Below are 20,223 nucleotides of genomic sequence, written 5' to 3'. Positions count from 1 at the left end.
GCAACATGTTCCCCCACCCTGACACCCCATACACCCTCCACAGAAGGAAAAGAGTGGTTGTAGACGGGTCATATTCTGCATGGAGGTCGGTGACCAGTGGTGTGCCTCAGGGATCTGTTCTGGGACCCCTACTCTTTGATTTTTATAAATGACCTGGATGAGGAAGTGGAGGGATGGGTTAGTAAATTTGCTGATGACACAAAAGTTGGGGGTGTTGTGGATAGTGTGGAGGGCTGTCAGAGGTTACAATGGGACATTGATAGGATGCAAAACTGGGCTAAGAAGTGGCAGATGGAGATCAACCCAGATAAGTGTGAGGTGGTTCATTTTCGTAGGTCAAGTATGATGGCAAAATATAGTATTAATGGTAAGACTCTTGGCAGTGTGGAGGATCAGGGGGATCTTGAGGTCCGAGTCCATAGGACACTCAAAGCTGCTACGCAGGTTGACTCTGTGGTTAAGAAGGCAAACAGTGCATTGGCCTTCATCAGTCATGGGATTGAGTTTAAGAGCTGAGAGGTAATGTTGCAGCTATATAGGACCCTGGTGAGACCCCACTTGGAGTACTGTGCTCAATTCTGGTCGCCTCACTATAGGAAGGACGTGGAAACCATAGAAAGGGTGCAGAGGAGATTTACAAGGATGTTGCCTGGATTGGGGAGAATGCCCAATGAGAATAGGTTGAGTGAACTTGGCCTTTTCTCCTTGGAGTGACAGAGGGTAAGAGCTGACCTGATAAAGATGTAGAAGATAATGGGAAGCATTGATTGTGTGGATAGTCAGAGGCTTTTCCCCAGGTCTGAAATTGCTAGCATGAGAGAGCATAGTTTTAAGGTACTTGGAAGTTGGTATGGAGGAGATGTCAGGAGTAAGTGCGTAAGAGAGTGGCCAGTGTGTGGAATGGGCTGCCGGCAGTGGTGGTGGAGGCGGAAACGACAGGGTCTTTTAACAGACTCCTGGAGGGCTACACAGAGCTCAGAAAAATAGAGGGCTATGGGTGAAGCCTAGGTAGTTCTAAGGTAGGGACATGTTCGGCACAGCTTTGTGAGCCGAAGGGCCTGTATTGTGCTGTATGTTTTCTATGTTTCTAAACTGATTGAAAGGAAGACACAAGAGTCCGGGAATGCGGTTTACTTTAAGTGAGGCACGCGTGCATCACATGGTAGTGTGATGATATATAAATTCACATATTTACACATATAAACCATAATGGATTATTTAAATGAATGAATGCTTAATGAAACTGCACACACACACACATGCACACACACACATACACACATATATATATATATATACACATACACACACACACACATATATATATACATACACACACACACACACACACACACACATATATATATATATATATACACACACACAAGAATATTGAAATAATACTTAAAGATTAAGTATACAACAGCCACCTAGAGCAGGCCCTGATGCAGAGTGATTTGAGGGAGAAAGAAGCTCTTCGACCAATCCCCCCACCTTAGCATTGGCACCAGACCATAGGAAGCAGGAGTCACAACTTCACATTTTTACAAGTAACACATACAAAATGCAGAAGGAATTTATCAAGTCAAGCAGCATCTATAGAGGGGAACAAACAGTCGATGGCATCTGCAGAATCTCAACTTAATGTTTTTCTGTATGTGCATGTAATGGGCCTTGGGATGGTTTCCAGGTGAGAACTTACCAACAAAAACTACTGGAAATCTTGAGCTGGTCAGATAGCATCACTGGAAGCACCCCTAGCAGGACACTCCATATACCCACCACTCTCTGCGTAAAAATAACCTACCTCTGATATTTCCCCCCTATACTTTCCTCCAATAACTTTAAAATTATGCCATCTTCTGTTAGCCATTTATGCCCTGGGAAAAAGAGAAAAAAAATGAGGTAATGTTCATGGGTTCAATGTCCATTCAGGAATCTGATAGCAGAGGGGAAGAAGCTGTTCCTAAAATGTTGTATGTCTGTCTTCAGACGTCTGATGGGTGGGAGAAGAGGGCATGTCAGGATGGTGGGTTCCTCAATAATGGGCGCCACTTGTTTTTGAGGCATCACCTTTTAAAGGTGTCCTCCATATTGGGGAGTGTATTGTCCACGATGGAGCTGGCTAAGTTTATAACTCTCTGCTGCCTTTTCCAATTGGCCCCTCCATGCCACATCATACTATACCATATCAAGAGTTTTGGTATACTTAAAGCAGAAGTTGATAGTAAGGATGGCAAAAGTTACAGGGAGAAAGCAGGGGAATGGGGTTGAGAGGGATATTAAATCTCCCATGAGGGATTGTGGAGCAGACTTGATGGGTTGAGAGTGCCCTAATTCTGCTCTTATGCCTTATGGTCAATTTGACGTAAACAAAAAGGAAAAGCCTGAAACTGTTGAGCTAAACATTAAGTTGAGAAGGATAATGAGAGAGCTTGGTCTTGTATTGAGACTCAGTATAACATTACATGAGACTACAGACAGGTAGGTTACAGCAGGACAGAGATGAGGATTTAAAACAGCAGACAGCAGAAAGCTCAGGCTGTTTCTGCAGCCTCCAACTGAATGCATTTGTATCAACATTATGATATTCTCTGCAATGAAGCAAGCCAGCACGGACTGAGAGGAACCTTGTGGGGTAGGTCCACAGGACTCTTGAATAGGCTCTGTCCCTGTCCAAGAACCATGTGGCAAGATAACGACAGAACCAGATTTACTCTAATTCTACTGTTCCTTAACTGTAGCACGTATCGTGATGCCGGCAGTTCCCAATCAAAGATCCTTCGGCTTAAAATATGTCAGCTGGTCAGGTAAGATTGACACTAAGTTACGGCAGAACGGTGAGCATGAGCGTACGTCGGATTCTCTGGAAGGACAACACAATAATGGGAGTGAGGGAGGAGCAACAGCACTCCAACATACACCAACATACCACATTTCCCTAACACACAGACGTACACGCACACAAACAGAACTGTGCAAAAGTCTTAGGCATATATAAAAAACATTCTGTAAGGTGAAACATGTCATCAAAATCCTTGGCAAACTTCTATAGATGTGTGGTGGAAAGTGTGCTGACTGGCTGCATTATGGTCTGGTATGGGAACATCACTGCTTTTGAGTGGAAAATCCTACAGAAGTAGTGGATTCAGCACAGTACATCATGGGTAAAACTCTCCCAACCACTGAGCACACCTACATGAAACATTACCGTAGAAAAGCAGCATCCATCATCAAAGACTCTCACCAGCCAGGCCATGCTCTGTTCTCGCTGCTGTCACCAGGTAGAAGTTACAAAAGCCTCAGGACTCACACCACCAGATTGAAGAACAGTTGCGACCCCTGAATCACCAGGCTTTGTACAAAAGGGGATAACTACACTCATTTAAGGACTCTCTTGCCTTGTTATTTTATAATTTATTGTTATTTATTTATATTTGCAATTGCACAGTTTGTTGTTCATCGATCCTGTTTACAGTTACTGTTCTATAGATTTGCTGAGTATGTCCACAGAAAAAGAATCTTAGAGTTGTATGTGGTGACATGTATGTATTCTGATAATAAATTTTACATTGAACTTTGATGCTTTCAAAAATAATGAAATTATAAGTTTCTAAATATCAAAATAATTTACTATAAAGAGCAGGAAATGCTAAAAACTAAATCAAATCAATATTTGATGTGACCACTCTTTGCGCTTAAAACTGCACCAATTCTCTGAGGTACACTGTTATGCAGTTTTAAAAGAAACTCATAGAAACATTCCAGATGTTAAAAGGCCTTAACAGATTAGATATGGCAAAGTTATTTCCCATGGTAGGGGAGTCTAGGACAAGAGGGCACGACTTCAGGATTGAAAGACGTCCTTTTAGAACTGAGGTGCGGAGAAATTATGTTAGTCAGAGGGTGATAAATCTGTGGAATTTGTTGCCAATAGCGGCTGTGGAAGCCAAGTCATTGGGTGTATTTAAGGCAGAGATAAATACGTTCTTGATTATCCAGGGCATTAAAGGGAATGGGGAAAAGGCAGGGGAGTGGGAATGACTGGATGAAGTGGATCAGCCCATGATTGAATGGCAGAGCAGACTCGATGGGCCGAATGGCCTACTTCTGCTCCTAAATCTTATAAGACCATAAGACCATAAGATGGTCTTATAGTCTCATAAAATAGGCTGGGTGGTTGTTCAAAGCATTTTGGAGAATTTGCCACAGATCTTCTGCAGACTTTGGCTGTCTTACTTGCTTCTGTCTCTCCAGGCAATCCCAGACAGCCTTTGTGGGGGCATACCATCTGAAACCATATAAAAGATCTAGGGTGCCTAAGATGTTTGCACAGTACTGTACAGATTTTGTTGGGACCATATCTGTGACCCTCCTAAACTGTGACAGGACAGTGTCCACGGCCCCTATGACACAACACACACTGACACTCGTTTTGAATTATCACCATACTCTGCTGGTCTGGGCTGGGATAAAGGGATCTGTCTGCATCTCAAGACATGTATTTTCTCACTGTTGCCTTTTTCTCTTCTCTCCTTCCCGCCCCGTCCCTTTTCCCTCTCTTTCCCTTCACTCTTTCCCGCCCTGGTAGTTTCTGGATTTCTGAGTTCCCAGCAGAGTTTAACCTGGACAGTGGCCTGGCAGAGCAGGTGAAAGAGCTCCAGGAAACAGCAAGCCGGGAGGGACACCGGAGACACAGCCAGTTGGTGGACATCTCCCAGGTGTAAGCAAAAATGGGGCAGGTTGTGTTCTGGGAGGTCACTGCAGGTGGGTGGTTGGGAAATCTTTGTAAGTAGATGAAAATATGTTCAGATGTTTGACTGGAGTAATGGAAGTTTGCTTCGAGGGACCAGAGCAGAAATTGATTCTTATTTAGAGATACAGCGCTGACTTGGCCCTTCTAGCCCTTGGAGCCACTCCGCCTAGCAACCCCCAACAACCCCAATTTAACATTCAGCTAATCACGGGACAATTTACAATGACCAATTAACCTGCCCAGTATGACTTTGGACTGTGGGAGGAAACCAGATTACCTGGAGAAAACCCACGTATTTCACTGGGAAAACATGGGGAAGTCCTTATAGAGGACATCGGGAGAGAACGCCAAACTCCAGCGGCCCAAACTGTAATAGCATCGCACTACCATGGCGCCCAAAAAACTGGGGTAAAAAAGTTTCTGGGATGCATGAGAGAATGAAATTAGGGAGAAAGTTTCCAGCCAGAATCTAGGGAGAATACTTTTGGGGGTTGGGTACTAAAGAAATTGGGGGAAGTGCATTTGTTGAGAAGCAAATGCTGAGGAAATAGGGAGAATGTTTCCAGTGTGTGGAGTCTGATAAATCTGGATCTTAGTGGCTATCTGTAGGGCGAGCTACCGATATGGTTGTCTCTTGTTCTGCAGTCTATATGGCTGATTTCACCACATTCAATCTCTTTGGTTGTCCTGTTACAGACCTTCATATGAGTGGAAGAGGCAGATCACACAACGCAACCATGTGACACAGAAGAAGAGGAAAATGTCCCTATTTTTTGACCATCTGGGACCTTTGGAGTTGGCCGAACACTTGACCTATCTGGAATACAGATCATTCTGTCGGATCCTGGTGAGAATCCAACTCTTTTCCAGGTTTGGGAATTTTTTTTTTACCTGGAGCAGCACATCCCGAGTGGATATGGAGGCAGTGCCATCACATTACAGGTTACCCAGACAAATGTCATTGGGTGGTTTCATGCCACATCAGTTTAACATCTGAAACACAATATCTCAGTCAGTGCAGGAGTATTTGTACGAGAAGTTTTAAAAATATCCCAGCATGGTAACAGGCTCTTCCAGCCCAGTGTGTCTGCACCACCCAGTTACACCCCTGGGGCAATTAATCTACTAACCAGGATGTCTTGGAATGTGGGAGGAAACTGGAGCAACCGGAGGCTACCCATGAGTCACAAGGAGAACGTATAACCTCCTTACAAACAGCAGCGGGAATTAACCCAGGTTAGGATAACCATGGGCACCACTGTAGCATAGCAGTTAGTACGATGCTATTACAGATCAGGGTGTCAGAATTCAGAGTTCAATTCCGGTATCCTCTGCACGGAGTCCCTGTGCAATGCGTGGGTTTTCTCTGGGTGACTCAGTTTTCTCCCACAGTCCAAAAACACGTCAAGTAGATTAATTGTCCTGTGATTAGTTTAGGGGTTAAATTGGGATTGTTGGGAGTTGCTAGGCAGTGTGGATTGAAGGGCTGAAAGGATCTATTCCGCACTGAATCTCTAAGTGAATCTATAAAATGTGGCTGACCTCTACTTTCACATACAAGTCTCCGGAATGGGATTTTAACCAATGTACTGGAATTGGATTTCAATGTATCCTGACACTGAGCCTCAGCTCAACTTGAGAAAGAACCTCCTTCTGCCTAATTGCTTTGTTATAATTTCGCAGCATCTACAAAGGCACCTGGGAATACAAGTCTATAATTCATCTGAGATTCTGGGAATACAGGTCCATAATTCATTGAATGTAGTGTCACAGGTGATCAGAATCAGAATCAGGTTTATTATCACCAGCATGTTTTGTGAGATTTATTAACTTAGCAGCAGCAGTTCAATGCAATACATAATATAGAAAAAAATAATAATAAATAAAGAAGCAAATCAATTACTGTATACGTATATTGAATAGATTAAAAATTGTGCAAAAAACAGAAATAATATATATTAAAAAAGTGAGGTAATGTTCAAGGGTTCAATATCCATTTAGGAATCGTATGGCAGAGGAGAAGAAGATGTTCCTGAATCACTGAGTGTGAGCCTTCAGGCTTCTGTACCTCCTACCTGATGGTAACAGTGAGAAAAGGGCATGCCCTGGGTACTGGAGTTCCTTAATAATGGACGCTGCCTTTCTGAGACACTGCTCCCTGAAGATGTCCTGGGTACTTTGTAGGCTAGTGCCTAAGTTGGAGCTGACTAGATTTATAACCTTCTGCAGCTTCTTTGCAGTAGCCCCTCCATACCAGACAGTGATGTAGCCTGTCAGAATGCTCTCCACGGTACAACTATAGAAGTTTTTAAGTGTATTTGTTGACATACCAAATCTCTTCAAACTGCTAATGAAGTATCGTTGCTGTGTTGCATGGATAGGGTTGTAAAGAAAGCTTTTGGCACATTGGCCTTCATAAATCAAAGTACTGAGCACAGGAGATGGGATGTTATGGTGAAGTTGGATAAGGCATTAGTGAGACCTAACTTGGAGTATTGTGTGTAGTTTTGGTCACCTAGCTACAGAAAAGATGTAAATAAGATTGAAAGAGTACAGAGAAAATTTACAAGGATGTTGCCGGGACTGGAGGACCTGAGTTATGAGGAAAGATTGAATAGGTCAGGACTTTATTCCTTGAAGTGTAGAAGATTGAGAGGAGATTTGTTAGAGGTTTACAAAATTATGAGGGGTATAGATAGGGTAAATACAGGCAAGCTTTTTCTACTGATGTTGTGTGGGACTACAACGAGAAGTTATGTGTTAAGGGTGAAAGGATAAAGGTTTAAGGGGAACATGAGGTGAAAGTTCTTCAGAGGGTTGTGAGAGTGTGGAAAATGTTGCCAGTGCAAGTGGTGCATACAAGCTCAAATTCCACGTTTAAGAGAAGGTACACAAATGGCAGGGACGTGGAAGGCCATGGTCACGGAGCAGGTTGATGGGAGTAGGCAGTTTAAATGGTTTGGCATGGACTAGATGGGTTGAAGGGCCTGTTTCTGTGCTGTACTTCTCTATGATATCTCCTTCAGTTAACAGTAGCAGATCTGCTCTCTCTTCAGATTCCTTTGGTCCAACTATGAAGAAGTGGAGGGATGGGTTAGTGAGCTTACTGATGACACAAAGGTTGGGGGTGTTGTGGATAGTGTAGAGGGCTGTCAGAGGTTACAGCGGGACATTGATAGGATGCAAAACTGGGCTGAGAAGTGGCAGATGGAGTTCAACCCAGATAAGTGTGAGGTGGTTCATTTTGGTAGGTCAAATATGATGACAGAATATCATATTAATGGTAAGACTCTTGGCAGTGTGGAGGATCAGAGGGATCTTGGGGTCCGAGTCCATAGGACACTCAAAGCAGCTGCGCAGGTTGACTCTGTGGTTAAGAAGGCGTACGGTGTATTGGCCTTCATCTATCATGGAATTGAATTTAGTAACCAAGAGGTAATGTTGCAGCTATATAGGACCCTAGTCAGACCCCACTTGGAGTACTGTGCTCAGTTCTGGTTGCCTCACTACAGGAAGGATGTGGAAGCCATAGAAAGGGTGCAGAGGAGATTCACAAGGATGTCCTGGATTGGGGAGCATGTTTTATGAGAATAGGTTGAGTGAACTCAGCCTTTTCTCCTTGGAGCGACGGAGGATGAGAGGTGAACTGACAGAGGTGTATAAGATGATGAGAGGCATTGGTCATGTGGATAGTCAGAGGCTTTTTCCAAGGGCTGAAATGGTTGCCACAAGAAGACACAGGTTTAAGGTGCTGGGGAGTAGGTACAGAGGAGATGTCAGGGGTAAGTTTTTTACGCAGAGAGTGGTGAGTGCGTGGATGGGCTGCTGGCAACGGTGGTGGAGGCGGATACGATAGGGTCTTTTAAGAGACTTTTGGATAGGTACATAGAGCCTAGAAAAATAGAGGGCTATAGGTAAGCCTAGTAATTTCTAATGTAGGGACATATTCGGCACAACTTTATGGGCTGAAGGGCCTGTATTGTGCTGTAGGTTTTCTATGTTTCTGTAAAAACAAGGTAAGACCCAAATCTGGCATCATATTTGACCTACCAAAATGAACCTTATGAAGGGCCTCGGCCCGAAACGTCAACTGTACCTCTTCCTAGAGATGCTGCCTGGCCTGCTGCATTCACTAGCAAATTTGATGTGTGTCACTTCACACTTATCTGGGTTGAACTCCATCTGTCACTTCTCAGCCCAGTTTTGCATCCTATCAATGTCCCGCTGTAACCTCTGACCGCCCTCCACACTATCCACAAAACCCCCAACCTATGTGTCATCAGCAAATTTACTAACCCATCCCACCAGTTCCTCATCCAGGTCATTTATAAAAATCACAAAGAGAAGGGGTCCCAGAACAGATCCCTGAGGCACGCTACTACAGAATATGACCTGTCTGCAACTACTCTTTGCCTCCTGTGGGAAAGCCAATTACTGATCCACAAAGCAAGGTCCCCTTGGATCTCATGCCTCCTTACTTTCTCAATCAGCCTTGCATGGAGTACCTTATCAAATGTCTTGCTGAAATCCACGTACACTACATCTACAGCTCTACCTTCATCAACGTGTTTAGTCACATCCTCAAAAAATTCAACCAGACTTCTAGGCGCAACCTACCTTTGACAAAGTCATGCTGACTATTCCTAATCATATTATGCCTCTCCAAATGTTCATAAATCTTGCCTCTCAGGATCTTTTCCATCAACTTATCAACCACTGGTCTATAATTTCCTGGGCTATCTATTCCCTTTCTTGAATAAGGGAACAATATCTGCAAACCTCCAATCCTCCGGAACCTCTTCCATCCCCAGTGATGATGCAAAGATCATCGCCAGAGGCTCAGCCATCTCCTCCCTCGCCTCCCACAGTAGCCTAGGGTTCAGTTCATCCTCTTTCTTAATGTCTATATGCTCAAGCTTTTCAATCCACTGTAATCCATCCCTACAGTTGCCAAGATCCTTTTCCGTAGTGAATACTGAAGTGAAGTATTATTAAGTACCTCTGCTATCTCCTCTGGTTTCATACACTATCACATTTGATTGGTCCTATTCTCTTACGTCTTATCCTCTTGCTCTTCACATACACGTGGAACGCCTTGGGGTTTTCCTTAATCCTGTTCGCCAAGGCTTTCTCATGGCTCCTTCTGGCTCTCCTAATTTCATTCTTAAGCTCCTTCCAGCTAGCCTTATAATCTTCTAGATCTCTAGCATTACCTACTTTTTTTGAACCTTTCATAAGGTTTTCTTTTCTTAACTAGATTTTCAACAGCCTTTGTACACCACGGTTCCTGTACACTACTATCCTTTCCCTGTCTCGTTGGAACGTGCCTATGAAGAGCTCCATGCAAGTATCTCCTGAACATTTGCCACATTTCCCTGAAAACATCTATTCCCAATTTATGCTTCCAAGTCCCCGCCTGATAGCTTCATATTTCCCCTTACTCCAATTAAACGCTTTCCTATCTTGTCTGTTCCTATACCTCTCCAATGCTATGGTAAAGGAGAATCGATGCTATATCAGAGTCAGAATCAGGTTTATTATCACCGGCATGTGTTGTGAAATCTGTTAACTTAGCAGCAGCAGTTCAATGCAATAATATAGAATTTAAAAAAAAAAATAATAGATAATAAATGAAATAATAATAATATATAAATAAGTAAATGAATTACAGTATATGTTTATTGAATAGATTTTTTTTTTAAAGTGCAAAAAACAGAAATACTGTATATTAAAAAAAAGTGAGGTAGTGTCCAAGGGTTCAATGCCCATTTGGGAATAAGATGCAGACTGATGGCATTTGGGAATCAGATGGCAGAGGGGAAGAAGCTGTTCCTGAATCACTGAGTGTGTGCCTTTAGGCTTCTGTACCCCCTACCTGATGGTAACAGTGAGAAAAGGGCATGCCCTGAGTGCTGGAGGTTCTTAATAATGGACGCTGCCTTTCTGAGACACCGTTCCCTGAAGATGTCCTGGGTACTTTGTAGGCTAGTGCCCAAGTTAGAGCTGACTAGATTTACAACCTTCTGCAGCTTCTTTCAGTCCTGTGCAGTAGCCCCTCCATACCAGACAGTCAGTATGTCTACTATATACAACTTTGAGATTCGTCTCCTTACAGGCAGCCACAAAACAATAGAATTCATTAAAAAAAAGACCATCAAACACTCAATTTACAGAAAAAAATCAAATCTTGCAAATAATGAAAGTAAACAATAACATTCAGAACAGAAGTTCCTGAAAGTGAGTCCACAACCACGAAGCTGATCCAGGAGTCCATTAGCCGCAGGCGACAGCCTCGGTTCAGTGCAGAGAGAAGTGAACCTCACAAGCAGTGAGGTGAACACTGGCCTGTCCCTCTGCTGCAGCCCTGGCACCTAGTCCTTTTCAATCTGGCCTGACGCTTAAATTGGCCAGACAGCAGGTTCTTGGACCCGGGTCCAGCCGTTTGAGAAGCTCTCAGCACTGGGCTGTGCTGGCTCAGTCTGGCCCGTATCCGACCTTTCCAGTTCTACCAGTGCCAAACCTCGGCTTGTTTCTTGCTTTCGGGCCTGGGCCCTCGGCCACTCGACTCTGCCTCGGCTCAGTTCTGTTGCTTCAAATTGCCCCCAAGTCCGCTGCAGCAGACAAACATCGGTTCATTCCTCGCTCTTAGAACTGTCACCTTGATTTTGATTGTAAACGCCACGCTGCAACCATCGAGACTTCAATTCCCACCAAGCATCCTCTGCTGGAGGGTGTAAATTATTCCTTAAATATATTGGTGAATTCTGACAGGGGCCAATATTTTACTCCCAAACCCACATTTTATTTTGAGGGGTACTGTTGTTAAGTCTTCAAGAGTGACCCAGAGCTTTTGGTTGGCTGCCCACTGTAATTCCTCACCCCATTCCCAATCTGACCAAATGGGTCTGTGGCCTCCTGAACTCTTACAGACAGTAGACAATAGACAATAGGTGCAGGAATAGGCCATTTGGCCCTTCGAGCCAGCACCACAATTCACTGTGATCATGGCTGATCATCCACTATCAGTATCCAGTTCATGCCTTATCCCCATAACCTTTGATTCCGCTATCTTTAAGAGCTCTATACTATCTCTTTCTTGAAAGCATCCAGAGATTTGGCCTCCACTGCCTTCTGGGGCAGAGCATTCCACATATCCACCACTCTCTGGGTGAAAAAGTTTTTCCTCAACTCCGTTCGAAATGGCCTACCCCTTATTCTTAAACTGTGGCCTCTGGTTCTGGACTCACCCATCAGCGGGAACATGCTTCCTGCCTCTAGCGTGTCCAATCCCTTAATAATCTTATAAGTTTCAATCAGATCCCCTCTCATCCTTCTAAATTCCAGTCTATACAAGCCCAGTCGCTCCAATCTTTCAACATATGACAGTCCCAGCATCCCAGGAATTAACCTTGTGAACCTACGCTGCACTCCCTCAATAGCAAGAATGTCCTTCCTCAAATTTGGAGACCAAAACTGCACACAGTACTCCAGGTGTGGTCTCACCAGGGCCCTGTACAGCTGCAGAAGGACCTCTTTGCTCCTATACTCAATTCTCCTTGTTATGAAGGCCAGCATGCCATTAGCTTTCTTCACCGCCTGCTGTACCTGCATGCTTGCTTTCAGTGACTGACGTACAAGAACACCTAGATCTCGTTGTACCTCCCCTTTTCCTAACTTGACTCCATTTAGATAATAATCTGGCTTCCTGTTCTTACTACCAAAGTGAATAACCTCACACATTTATCCACATTAAGCTGCATCTGCCATGCATCTGCCCACTCACCCAGCCTGTCCAAGTCACCCTGCATTCTCATAACATCCTCCTCATATTTCACACTACCACCCAGCTCTGTGCCATCTGCAAATTTGCTAATGTTACTTTTAATCCCTTCATCTAAATCATTAATGTATATTGTAAACAGCTGTGGTCCCAGCACTGAACCTGTGGTACCCCACTGGTCACTGCCTGCCATTCCGAAAGGGACCCATTAATCGCTACTCTTTGTTTCCTGTCAGCCAGCCAACTTTCAATCCATGTCAGTACTCTGCCCCCAATACCATGTGCTCTAATTTTGCCCACTAATCTCCTATGTGGGACCTTATCAAAGGCTTTCTGGAAGTCCAGGTACACTACATCCACTGGCTCTCCCTTGTCCATTTTCATAGTTACATTCTCAAAAAATTCCAGAAGATTAGTCAAGCACGATTTCCCCTTCGTAAATCCATGTTGACTCAGACCTATCCTGTTACTGCCATCCAAATGTGTCGTAATTTCATCTTTTATAATTGACTCCAGCATCTTTCCCACCACCGACGTCAGGCTAACCGGTCTATAAGTCCCTGTTTTCTCTCTCCCTCCTTTCTTGAAAAGTGGGATTACATTAGCCACCTTCCAATCCAGAGGAACTGATCCTGAATCTATAGAACATTGGAAAATGATTACCAATGCGTCCACAATTTCTAAAGCCACCTCTTACAGTGTGGTCCACATTTGCTGGAGCATGTTGCAGTCTGCAGGATTCCATGCTAAATTCTCCAACTTGAGGTCACTCTCTCTCTCTCTGTCTGTCTCTCTCTCTCTCTCTCTCTGTTTTTATCAGCATTGACCATTCGGTTTTGCTATTTAAATTGCATATTCTTATCCACTGGTATTGCTCTCTGGGTTAGATGAACCATCATTACCCAGACTACACAATATCATACTCTGTCTATTTAATGGTCTTGTTATTTTACCCTGCGGCAGACATTCTCTGCGTTCCACCCACTGCTCTCCCATGCCATGTCTGCTACCTTGCCTTCTCTCCCCGATTCTGATGGGCCTTTGATTTGAAAAGTTGACTGTACTTTCTCACAAATACTGCCTGACCTGCTGAGTTTCCTGGCACCTTCTGTTCTCCTGACAAAAGCAGATAACGGTATCTGGTCAAGAGCACACTGCTATCTGTGGTAAGTTACTGTGGCCGATTTCTTTTGTCAGACTTCCTGCAGTGTACAGAGAACACATTTCACAGATGTACTTCCTTTGTTGTGAAGTGTTTGTAAGTTGGCGCACCTGGACAAGCAAGTGAGTTGTTAGCTAGTTACCTGGTTTTCTGCAGTCAAACACCACTTGCAATGTGAAAGTTGTCAACTCACACCTGAAAATGAGGCTGGAAGAGGTAAAATAAACCGAAAGCCGTTTCAATACCAATGAGCATCATCAATTTGTGCTGCTCCCTTGCTATCTCTGTACCAAAAAAAATCCTGTTTCCCATTTTAGAAGGCATGATGAGAAAACAGTAGGACAATATTTTCTGCTGTTCCATAAGAAGTATTTTCGTTTTGCCAGTTAAAAAGGACAGCTTGGACCTGTCACTGAACTTCAAGGGCCAAACTATGAGTGAACTTTGACTTCTTCCAAAATATTAACTCAATAGTAAAAGTTTTTTGCTTTACAGATAGATTTTGGAGCTTTTCCTACTCTGCAATGGTGAATGCCTAAAAGAAATGTAATCACAAGGTGCTCTGTGGTACCATATACGTACTTTGATCATTTTATTTTGAACTTGAACTTTGAACTTTGGACTCTGAACTTTGAATTCGCTGTATTCTGACCCTGGACTGCCGAGACTGCAGTCATACCTTAAAATAGACATTGGGTGCTGGAGGAGCAGTTGCTGGCAAATCGACGGGAGCAAAGGTAGTTCTGACAAGAGACAGGGAATATATTCAGCATGTGGTCCAAAGTCCTATCTTTAGTTTGGGACAAGGAAGTTGCATCAGCACAATCTTCAGTTTTCTGGACTCCAAAACGGACAGGGAGCATCAGCTCTCCACTTACTGCACTCTGTGATACGGAAGTATCAAGCAATGTGAAGCTGCTCAGAAAACTCAAGAAATTCCAAGGTCGCTGATACAACAAAGATTTGTTTTCAGGAGGGCATGAAAGAAATGAAAATAGGTTAAGTCACAGAACTTACAAAGGACAGACAGATTATCATATGATGAATCCACTTTGTAGGAGGAATAGGAAATCAAAAAAACACTCTAGGTGTTGGAAATCTAAAATAGAAATGGAAAATGCCAGGATGAACAGATTAAGCAACCTCTGTGAACAGAGAAACTTTCATATTGCAGAAACAAAATGTCCAAAATCTTGAAAAATAAGTAACTGACACCCTTTTGGTGAATCTGTCAAAAGGTAAGTATCTGAGACCCCTTTGGTGAATCTGTCATAAGATGAATACCTGGGACCCTTTCAGTGAAGTTATCACAAGATAAATATCTGGTGTTCTTTTGGTGAATCAGTCAAAAGATAAATATCTGGGAGCATTTTGGTGAATGCACCTCTGCACTAAAACCACCCTAAATTGAATATTGCATTGATAACAGTGTTGTAAAGGAGCATGAGGCATTCAATTACATTGAAGATATCAGATTAACACCTTGATGTGTATATTTTAACCAGTACTTGTCATCTTAATAACAGCAACTCACTAACTGATATTCCACAACACCATAAGTTAATTTAGACACATTATTTCCAGTAAATTCATGAGGAACAGTAAGATTTTAATCTGTATAATGTATTCCCCTTTCCTGACTCTCTACTCTCTCTCCGTCCCTGTATCTGTATCGGCATAATGTATTGCTCTCATTCCTGACTGACTCTCTACTCTCTCTCCATTCCCCTGTACAGTTCCAGGATTATCACAGTTTTGCAAAGCACGGCTGTACCAAGGACAATCCCGTCCTTGAGCGGTTCATCAGCCTCTTTAACAGTGTCTCCCAGTGGGTGCAAATGATGGTTCTGAGCATGCACACTCCACAGCAGAGAGCTGAGGTCATCACCAAGTTTGTCCACATGGCCCAGGTAGGTGACGTTGGGATGGGGTGGACCAGCCTCACCACAATGCCCAGACTGAAGCTGCAGAGGTTCAGAGTGGATTTGCGTGAATCTACTGGAGGGAACACTCGTGATATGAGAGCTTGTGTGATTTTTAACTTTGAATTCACGAAGATAAGATCCATTTGTACTGGGAAATGGGTTCTAAAGAAATACTGAGAAATAAGACGTGTGAGTGTGGTGGCCAGTTTCTGTGGAGTACCACTCTGTGTAAGCCATTCATTTCCATAGCTATTATGTAATCCAAAAGATAATAGATAAAGATTAGCTTTATTTTTCACATTACATCGAAACATTGAAATATACAGTGAAATATGCCGACTCCTGCTCACAGTCCTTACGTTCTTATTGAACGGTGGAGCAGGCTTAACTGGCCAGATGCAGGTTTCTGTGTGCAGGAGAGCTTTCCCTTTGCATTGGGACCTTAGCCGTGCCTGCCATCTGGTGGAGAAGCGAGTGAGCACCCACTTCGCGATCTCTCTGTGTAGGACACCCTTTCCACTGCGACCGGGGTGGAGGGTGCTACGCAGAACAGTGTGAGCAACAGGCTTATAAATGGTCCATGATCTCCAGAGACGTCTCCCATTTTTATGGCCTGAACGAATCTGTGTTCTATGCGCTGAAAACAACGCAGAAATTTCAGCCCCCCTTCGAGTGTTTGGCAAGCTGTGAAATTCATACATTGATGTTCCTGGAGATGAGAACTCTGGCTGGAGACAGACATACTGTAGAACATAGACAGAAACAGACTTTTTGGCTCATGATATCTGTGCTGACCATAATGCTAATTTAAACTGCACACCTGCCTGCACCTGGTGAATATCCCTCTATTCCATGCCTGTCCATCTAAATACCTCTTAAACATTGCTATCAAATCTGCCCCCTGCCAGGGGTGGTGGTAGAGGCAGATAGATTAGGGACCATGAGACCATAAGATGTAGGAGTAGAATTAGGCCATCTGGCTCATCGAGTCTGTTCCACCATTCAACTATGGCTGATCCTTTTATCATCTCCTCCTCAACCCCAGGGTGGGATTTCAGGGATAAGTTTTTTACCAGAGTGTGGTGGGTGCATAGAACACCCTGCTCGGCGTGTTGGTAGAGTCAGATACATTAGGGACATTTAAGACTATTAGATAGGCTCATGGATAACAGAAAAATGGAGAGATATGTGGGAGGGAAGGGTTAGATTGATCTTAGAGTGGTTAAAAAGTTAGCACAGCATTGTGGCCTGAAGGGACTGTAGTGGGCTGTGGTGTTCTGTGTTCTATTTGCTATGAAAATTTAAAAAAAAATACACATACGAGAGATTCTGCAGATGCTGGAAATCAGAGCAACACACACAAAATGCTGGAGGAACTCAGCAAGTCAGGCAGCATCGGCAGAGAGGAATAAACAGTCAGCATTTTGGGCCGAGACTCTGATCAGGACTGGGACGGAAGGGGAAAGGAGCCAGAATAAGAAGGTGGGAGAAGGGGGAAGGAGTACAAGCTGGCAGGTGATAGGTGAGACTAGGTGAAGAGGAAGTCGGGTGAGGGAGTGCAGGGAGATGAGTAAGAAGCTGGAAGGTGATAGGTGGAAGAGGTAGAGTGCTGAAGAAGAAGGAATTTGATAGGAGGAGACACTGGATCATGGGGAAAAAAGAAGGACAACGGGAAACAGAGGGCAGTGATAGGCAGGTGAGGAGAAGAGAAAGGATGAGAGGGTAACAAGAATGGGGAATGCCTAATGAAAAACAGGGGAAGGGTGAGAAATTACTGATAGTTAGAGAGAGATTAATGTTCATGCCATCAGGTTGGAGGCTACCCAGACAGAATATGAGGTGAGCTGAGATTAGCCTCATTATGGCAGTAGAGGCAGCCATGGACTGACATGTTGGAATGAAAATGGGAAATAGAGTTGAAATGGGTGGCCTGTTCCGCCATTGTGACATGGGGGCGTTGACGAGTTTTTTGCTCCTCCTTCCCTGCAGAGACTCCTCCAGCTGCAGAATTACAACACGTTGATGGCGGTTGTCGGCGGTTTGAGTCACAGTGCGATCTCCCGTCTGAAAGAGACGTACCACTATATCAGTGCTGACGTTATAAAGGTGAAAGGCAGAACCGCCACCTACGTGAACAGCAGTGACCTCTCTCTAACTTTAGTCTCGGTGTTGCTCACCTCTTTGTTTGTGGTTCCAGATTTCAGATGAACTGACTGAGCTGGTCACCACCTGTGGCAATTATGGGAATTACCGGAAGCATTTTGCAGACGGGTCTGGTTTCAAATTTCCCATCCTCGGCGTGCACCTGAAGGACCTGCTGGCCGTTCACCTGGCGCTGTCTGACTGGTCCGAGGAGGGCAGGGTCAACGTGGTCAAGATGCAGCAGCTCTACGCGATTCTGAATGAGTTGGTCCAGGTGCAGGCCACGGCCCCACCCATCGAGCCGAACAAGGACCTTGTCAACCTTCTGACGGTGAGTGAGCCCGGAGCTGTAGTCAACATGGATCCAACGGCAGTGATGTTTACACGAGAGGAAAGGAAAGTGAGTTTTCCTGTGCTCAGTGTGCAGGCATCAGAGGAGAGAGAAACAGCAACAGGGTATGCCAGATAAGATACGATAAAACTTTATTTTTCCCTCAGGAAATTATAGTTGCAAGGTTGCTCAGTCAGAAGTAAATACTTTAAAATACAAAATGTAAGCATTGAGGTACAAAAAAATACAGAATGTGCATTAAAAAATAATAGTGCAAAATATAGGCGTGCGATGAAACCATTTACTTATATACTAATGGAGGACGAGCTGTAGAGTCTTATAGCCACAGGGAGAAAGGATCTCCCTGGCTGTTCAGCGGTGCACCTCGGTAGAATCAACCTGTGACTAAAGGTGCTCTCTGTTTGTCCAGTATGTTATGGAGGGGTTGAGGGGGATTGTCCATAATTCTCTGTAACCTCTGCAGCATCCTCCTCTCAGACACAACCACCAGGGAATCCGGTTCCACCCCCAGAACAGAACCAGACTTTCTGACAAGCTTATCGATCTTCTTGGCATCAACTGCTCTCACCCTGCTGCCCCAGCAGACTACAGCGCAGAATGGAATGTTGGCCACCACCGAGTCATAGAACGTTTGCAGCAGAGTACTGCGGATGTTGAATGACCAGAGCCTCCTCAGGAAGTTAGGTTGGCTCTGTCCCTTCTTATGCAGAGCCTCTATATATTAGTCCAGTCCAGTTTATTGTCCAGGTGAGTTCCCAGGTATTTGTGGTCCCAGACGACTTCCACATCTGTTACCTGGATGGAAGTGAGAATGCATGGTGTTTTCACCTTCCTGAAGTCAAGATCCCAGAGTCTGGGGATCACAGAGATATCAATGACATTAAACGGGTTCACAACGATTTCCTTCACTTTGCACTCCTGTCCACTTCAGTAACTTTGCATGCTCTCTCAGTTGGTTCAATGTGTAGAGGTGAGTGAAGGTGATAGCTCTGAGAGCAGTGATGTATTCTTTATCTACACTCCTCACTACTATGTTAAATCACAGCTGAACCTTCACACAACCAGAGGATATTAATGCCCATGAAAAACAGTGCGCTTCGTTGTCTTTACAGGTCTCCCTTGATCAATACCACACAGATGACGAGATCTACAAACTTTCCCTGCTAAGGGAACCTCGCACTTCAAAGTCCACGGTGAGTATTGACTAAAATGCACATTGGAATCTGTCCCCTCAACCAACATGCCCTGCAAAGTCAGTAACAATGGTTCATAAATTTCATGTCACATGCCGCTGATAACAAACCTGATTCTCATTCTGATTCTGATACAAATCATCACAACAACCTTTGGAAGAAAGTGGTTTCTGGTGATTTCAATAGTCCTCTTCTTTTCAACAACTAGGTAGATGCTGTGTGGATACAGCAACACCTGGGCAATGTTCCACCCTGATATACCAATATTTGGGCAGGAAATGTACAATATGAGAGAGCCTAACTACTTCCCCTTGTCATCCCATCAGCTAGACCAATACCAAGTGCCCATCGCCGGAAGTCTGCACAGTCATGATTAGAGTCACTAAGTAACGCTGAACCAAAACATGCCCTTTCGCCCAACTCATCCATGCCGACCAAGTCTGACCTAAGCTGGAGCATGGAACAGAACAGGAACTGGCCCGTCAGCCCACAATTTTTATGGCAACCCAAATAAATTAGTCATCAAATGGCCATGTAAACTAATCCCTTCTTCCTGCACTTTGTCCTTATCCTTCCATTTTCCTCATATTCATGTGCCTATCTAGACATCACTTGAAGAAGAAAGCCTTAACTCCGAGTGGAGTCATCAGGATGCCGTCATGACGGCATTTTTTATCAGGGTTTCTCATTTTTACAAGGCTGAGTTGCTAGCTCAACGCTCAACCCAGCACGGATAGAAAGCGTGTAAGGGAACCGGCTGGATTCGAACTCGGGAGCCTTTGCTCTGAAGTCCAGTGCTGATGCCACTGCGCCGCCAGCCAGCCAAATATCACTTACATGTCCCTAATGTATCTACAGCACCTCTGCCACCACCCTAAGCAGCACATTCCAGGCACCTACCATTCGCTGTGTA

General features: G+C 44.2%; 1 protein-coding gene across 1 annotated transcript in view; it reads left to right on the top strand.

Annotated features, from left to right (window-relative positions):
• LOC140189163 (RAS guanyl-releasing protein 2) overlaps window positions 1-20,223 on the top strand; it is a 139,817-nt gene that overhangs the window by 100,182 nt on the left and 19,412 nt on the right. Inside the window, exons 4-10 of the mRNA XM_072245860.1 lie at window positions 2,745-2,810; window positions 4,592-4,723; window positions 5,453-5,603; window positions 15,435-15,608; window positions 17,613-17,729; window positions 17,821-18,096; window positions 19,230-19,310. Coding sequence (XP_072101961.1) covers window positions 2,745-2,810; window positions 4,592-4,723; window positions 5,453-5,603; window positions 15,435-15,608; window positions 17,613-17,729; window positions 17,821-18,096; window positions 19,230-19,310 — 997 coding nt within the window. The remainder of the gene's footprint in view (window positions 1-2,744; window positions 2,811-4,591; window positions 4,724-5,452; window positions 5,604-15,434; window positions 15,609-17,612; window positions 17,730-17,820; window positions 18,097-19,229; window positions 19,311-20,223) is intronic.

The sequence above is a fragment of the Mobula birostris genome, chromosome 28, assembly GCF_030028105.1.
Source record: "Mobula birostris isolate sMobBir1 chromosome 28, sMobBir1.hap1, whole genome shotgun sequence".
NCBI lineage: Eukaryota > Metazoa > Chordata > Chondrichthyes > Myliobatiformes > Myliobatidae > Mobula > Mobula birostris.
Note: the sequence above shows the minus strand (reverse complement) of the source record. Positions and strands in the feature narration are given on the sequence as shown.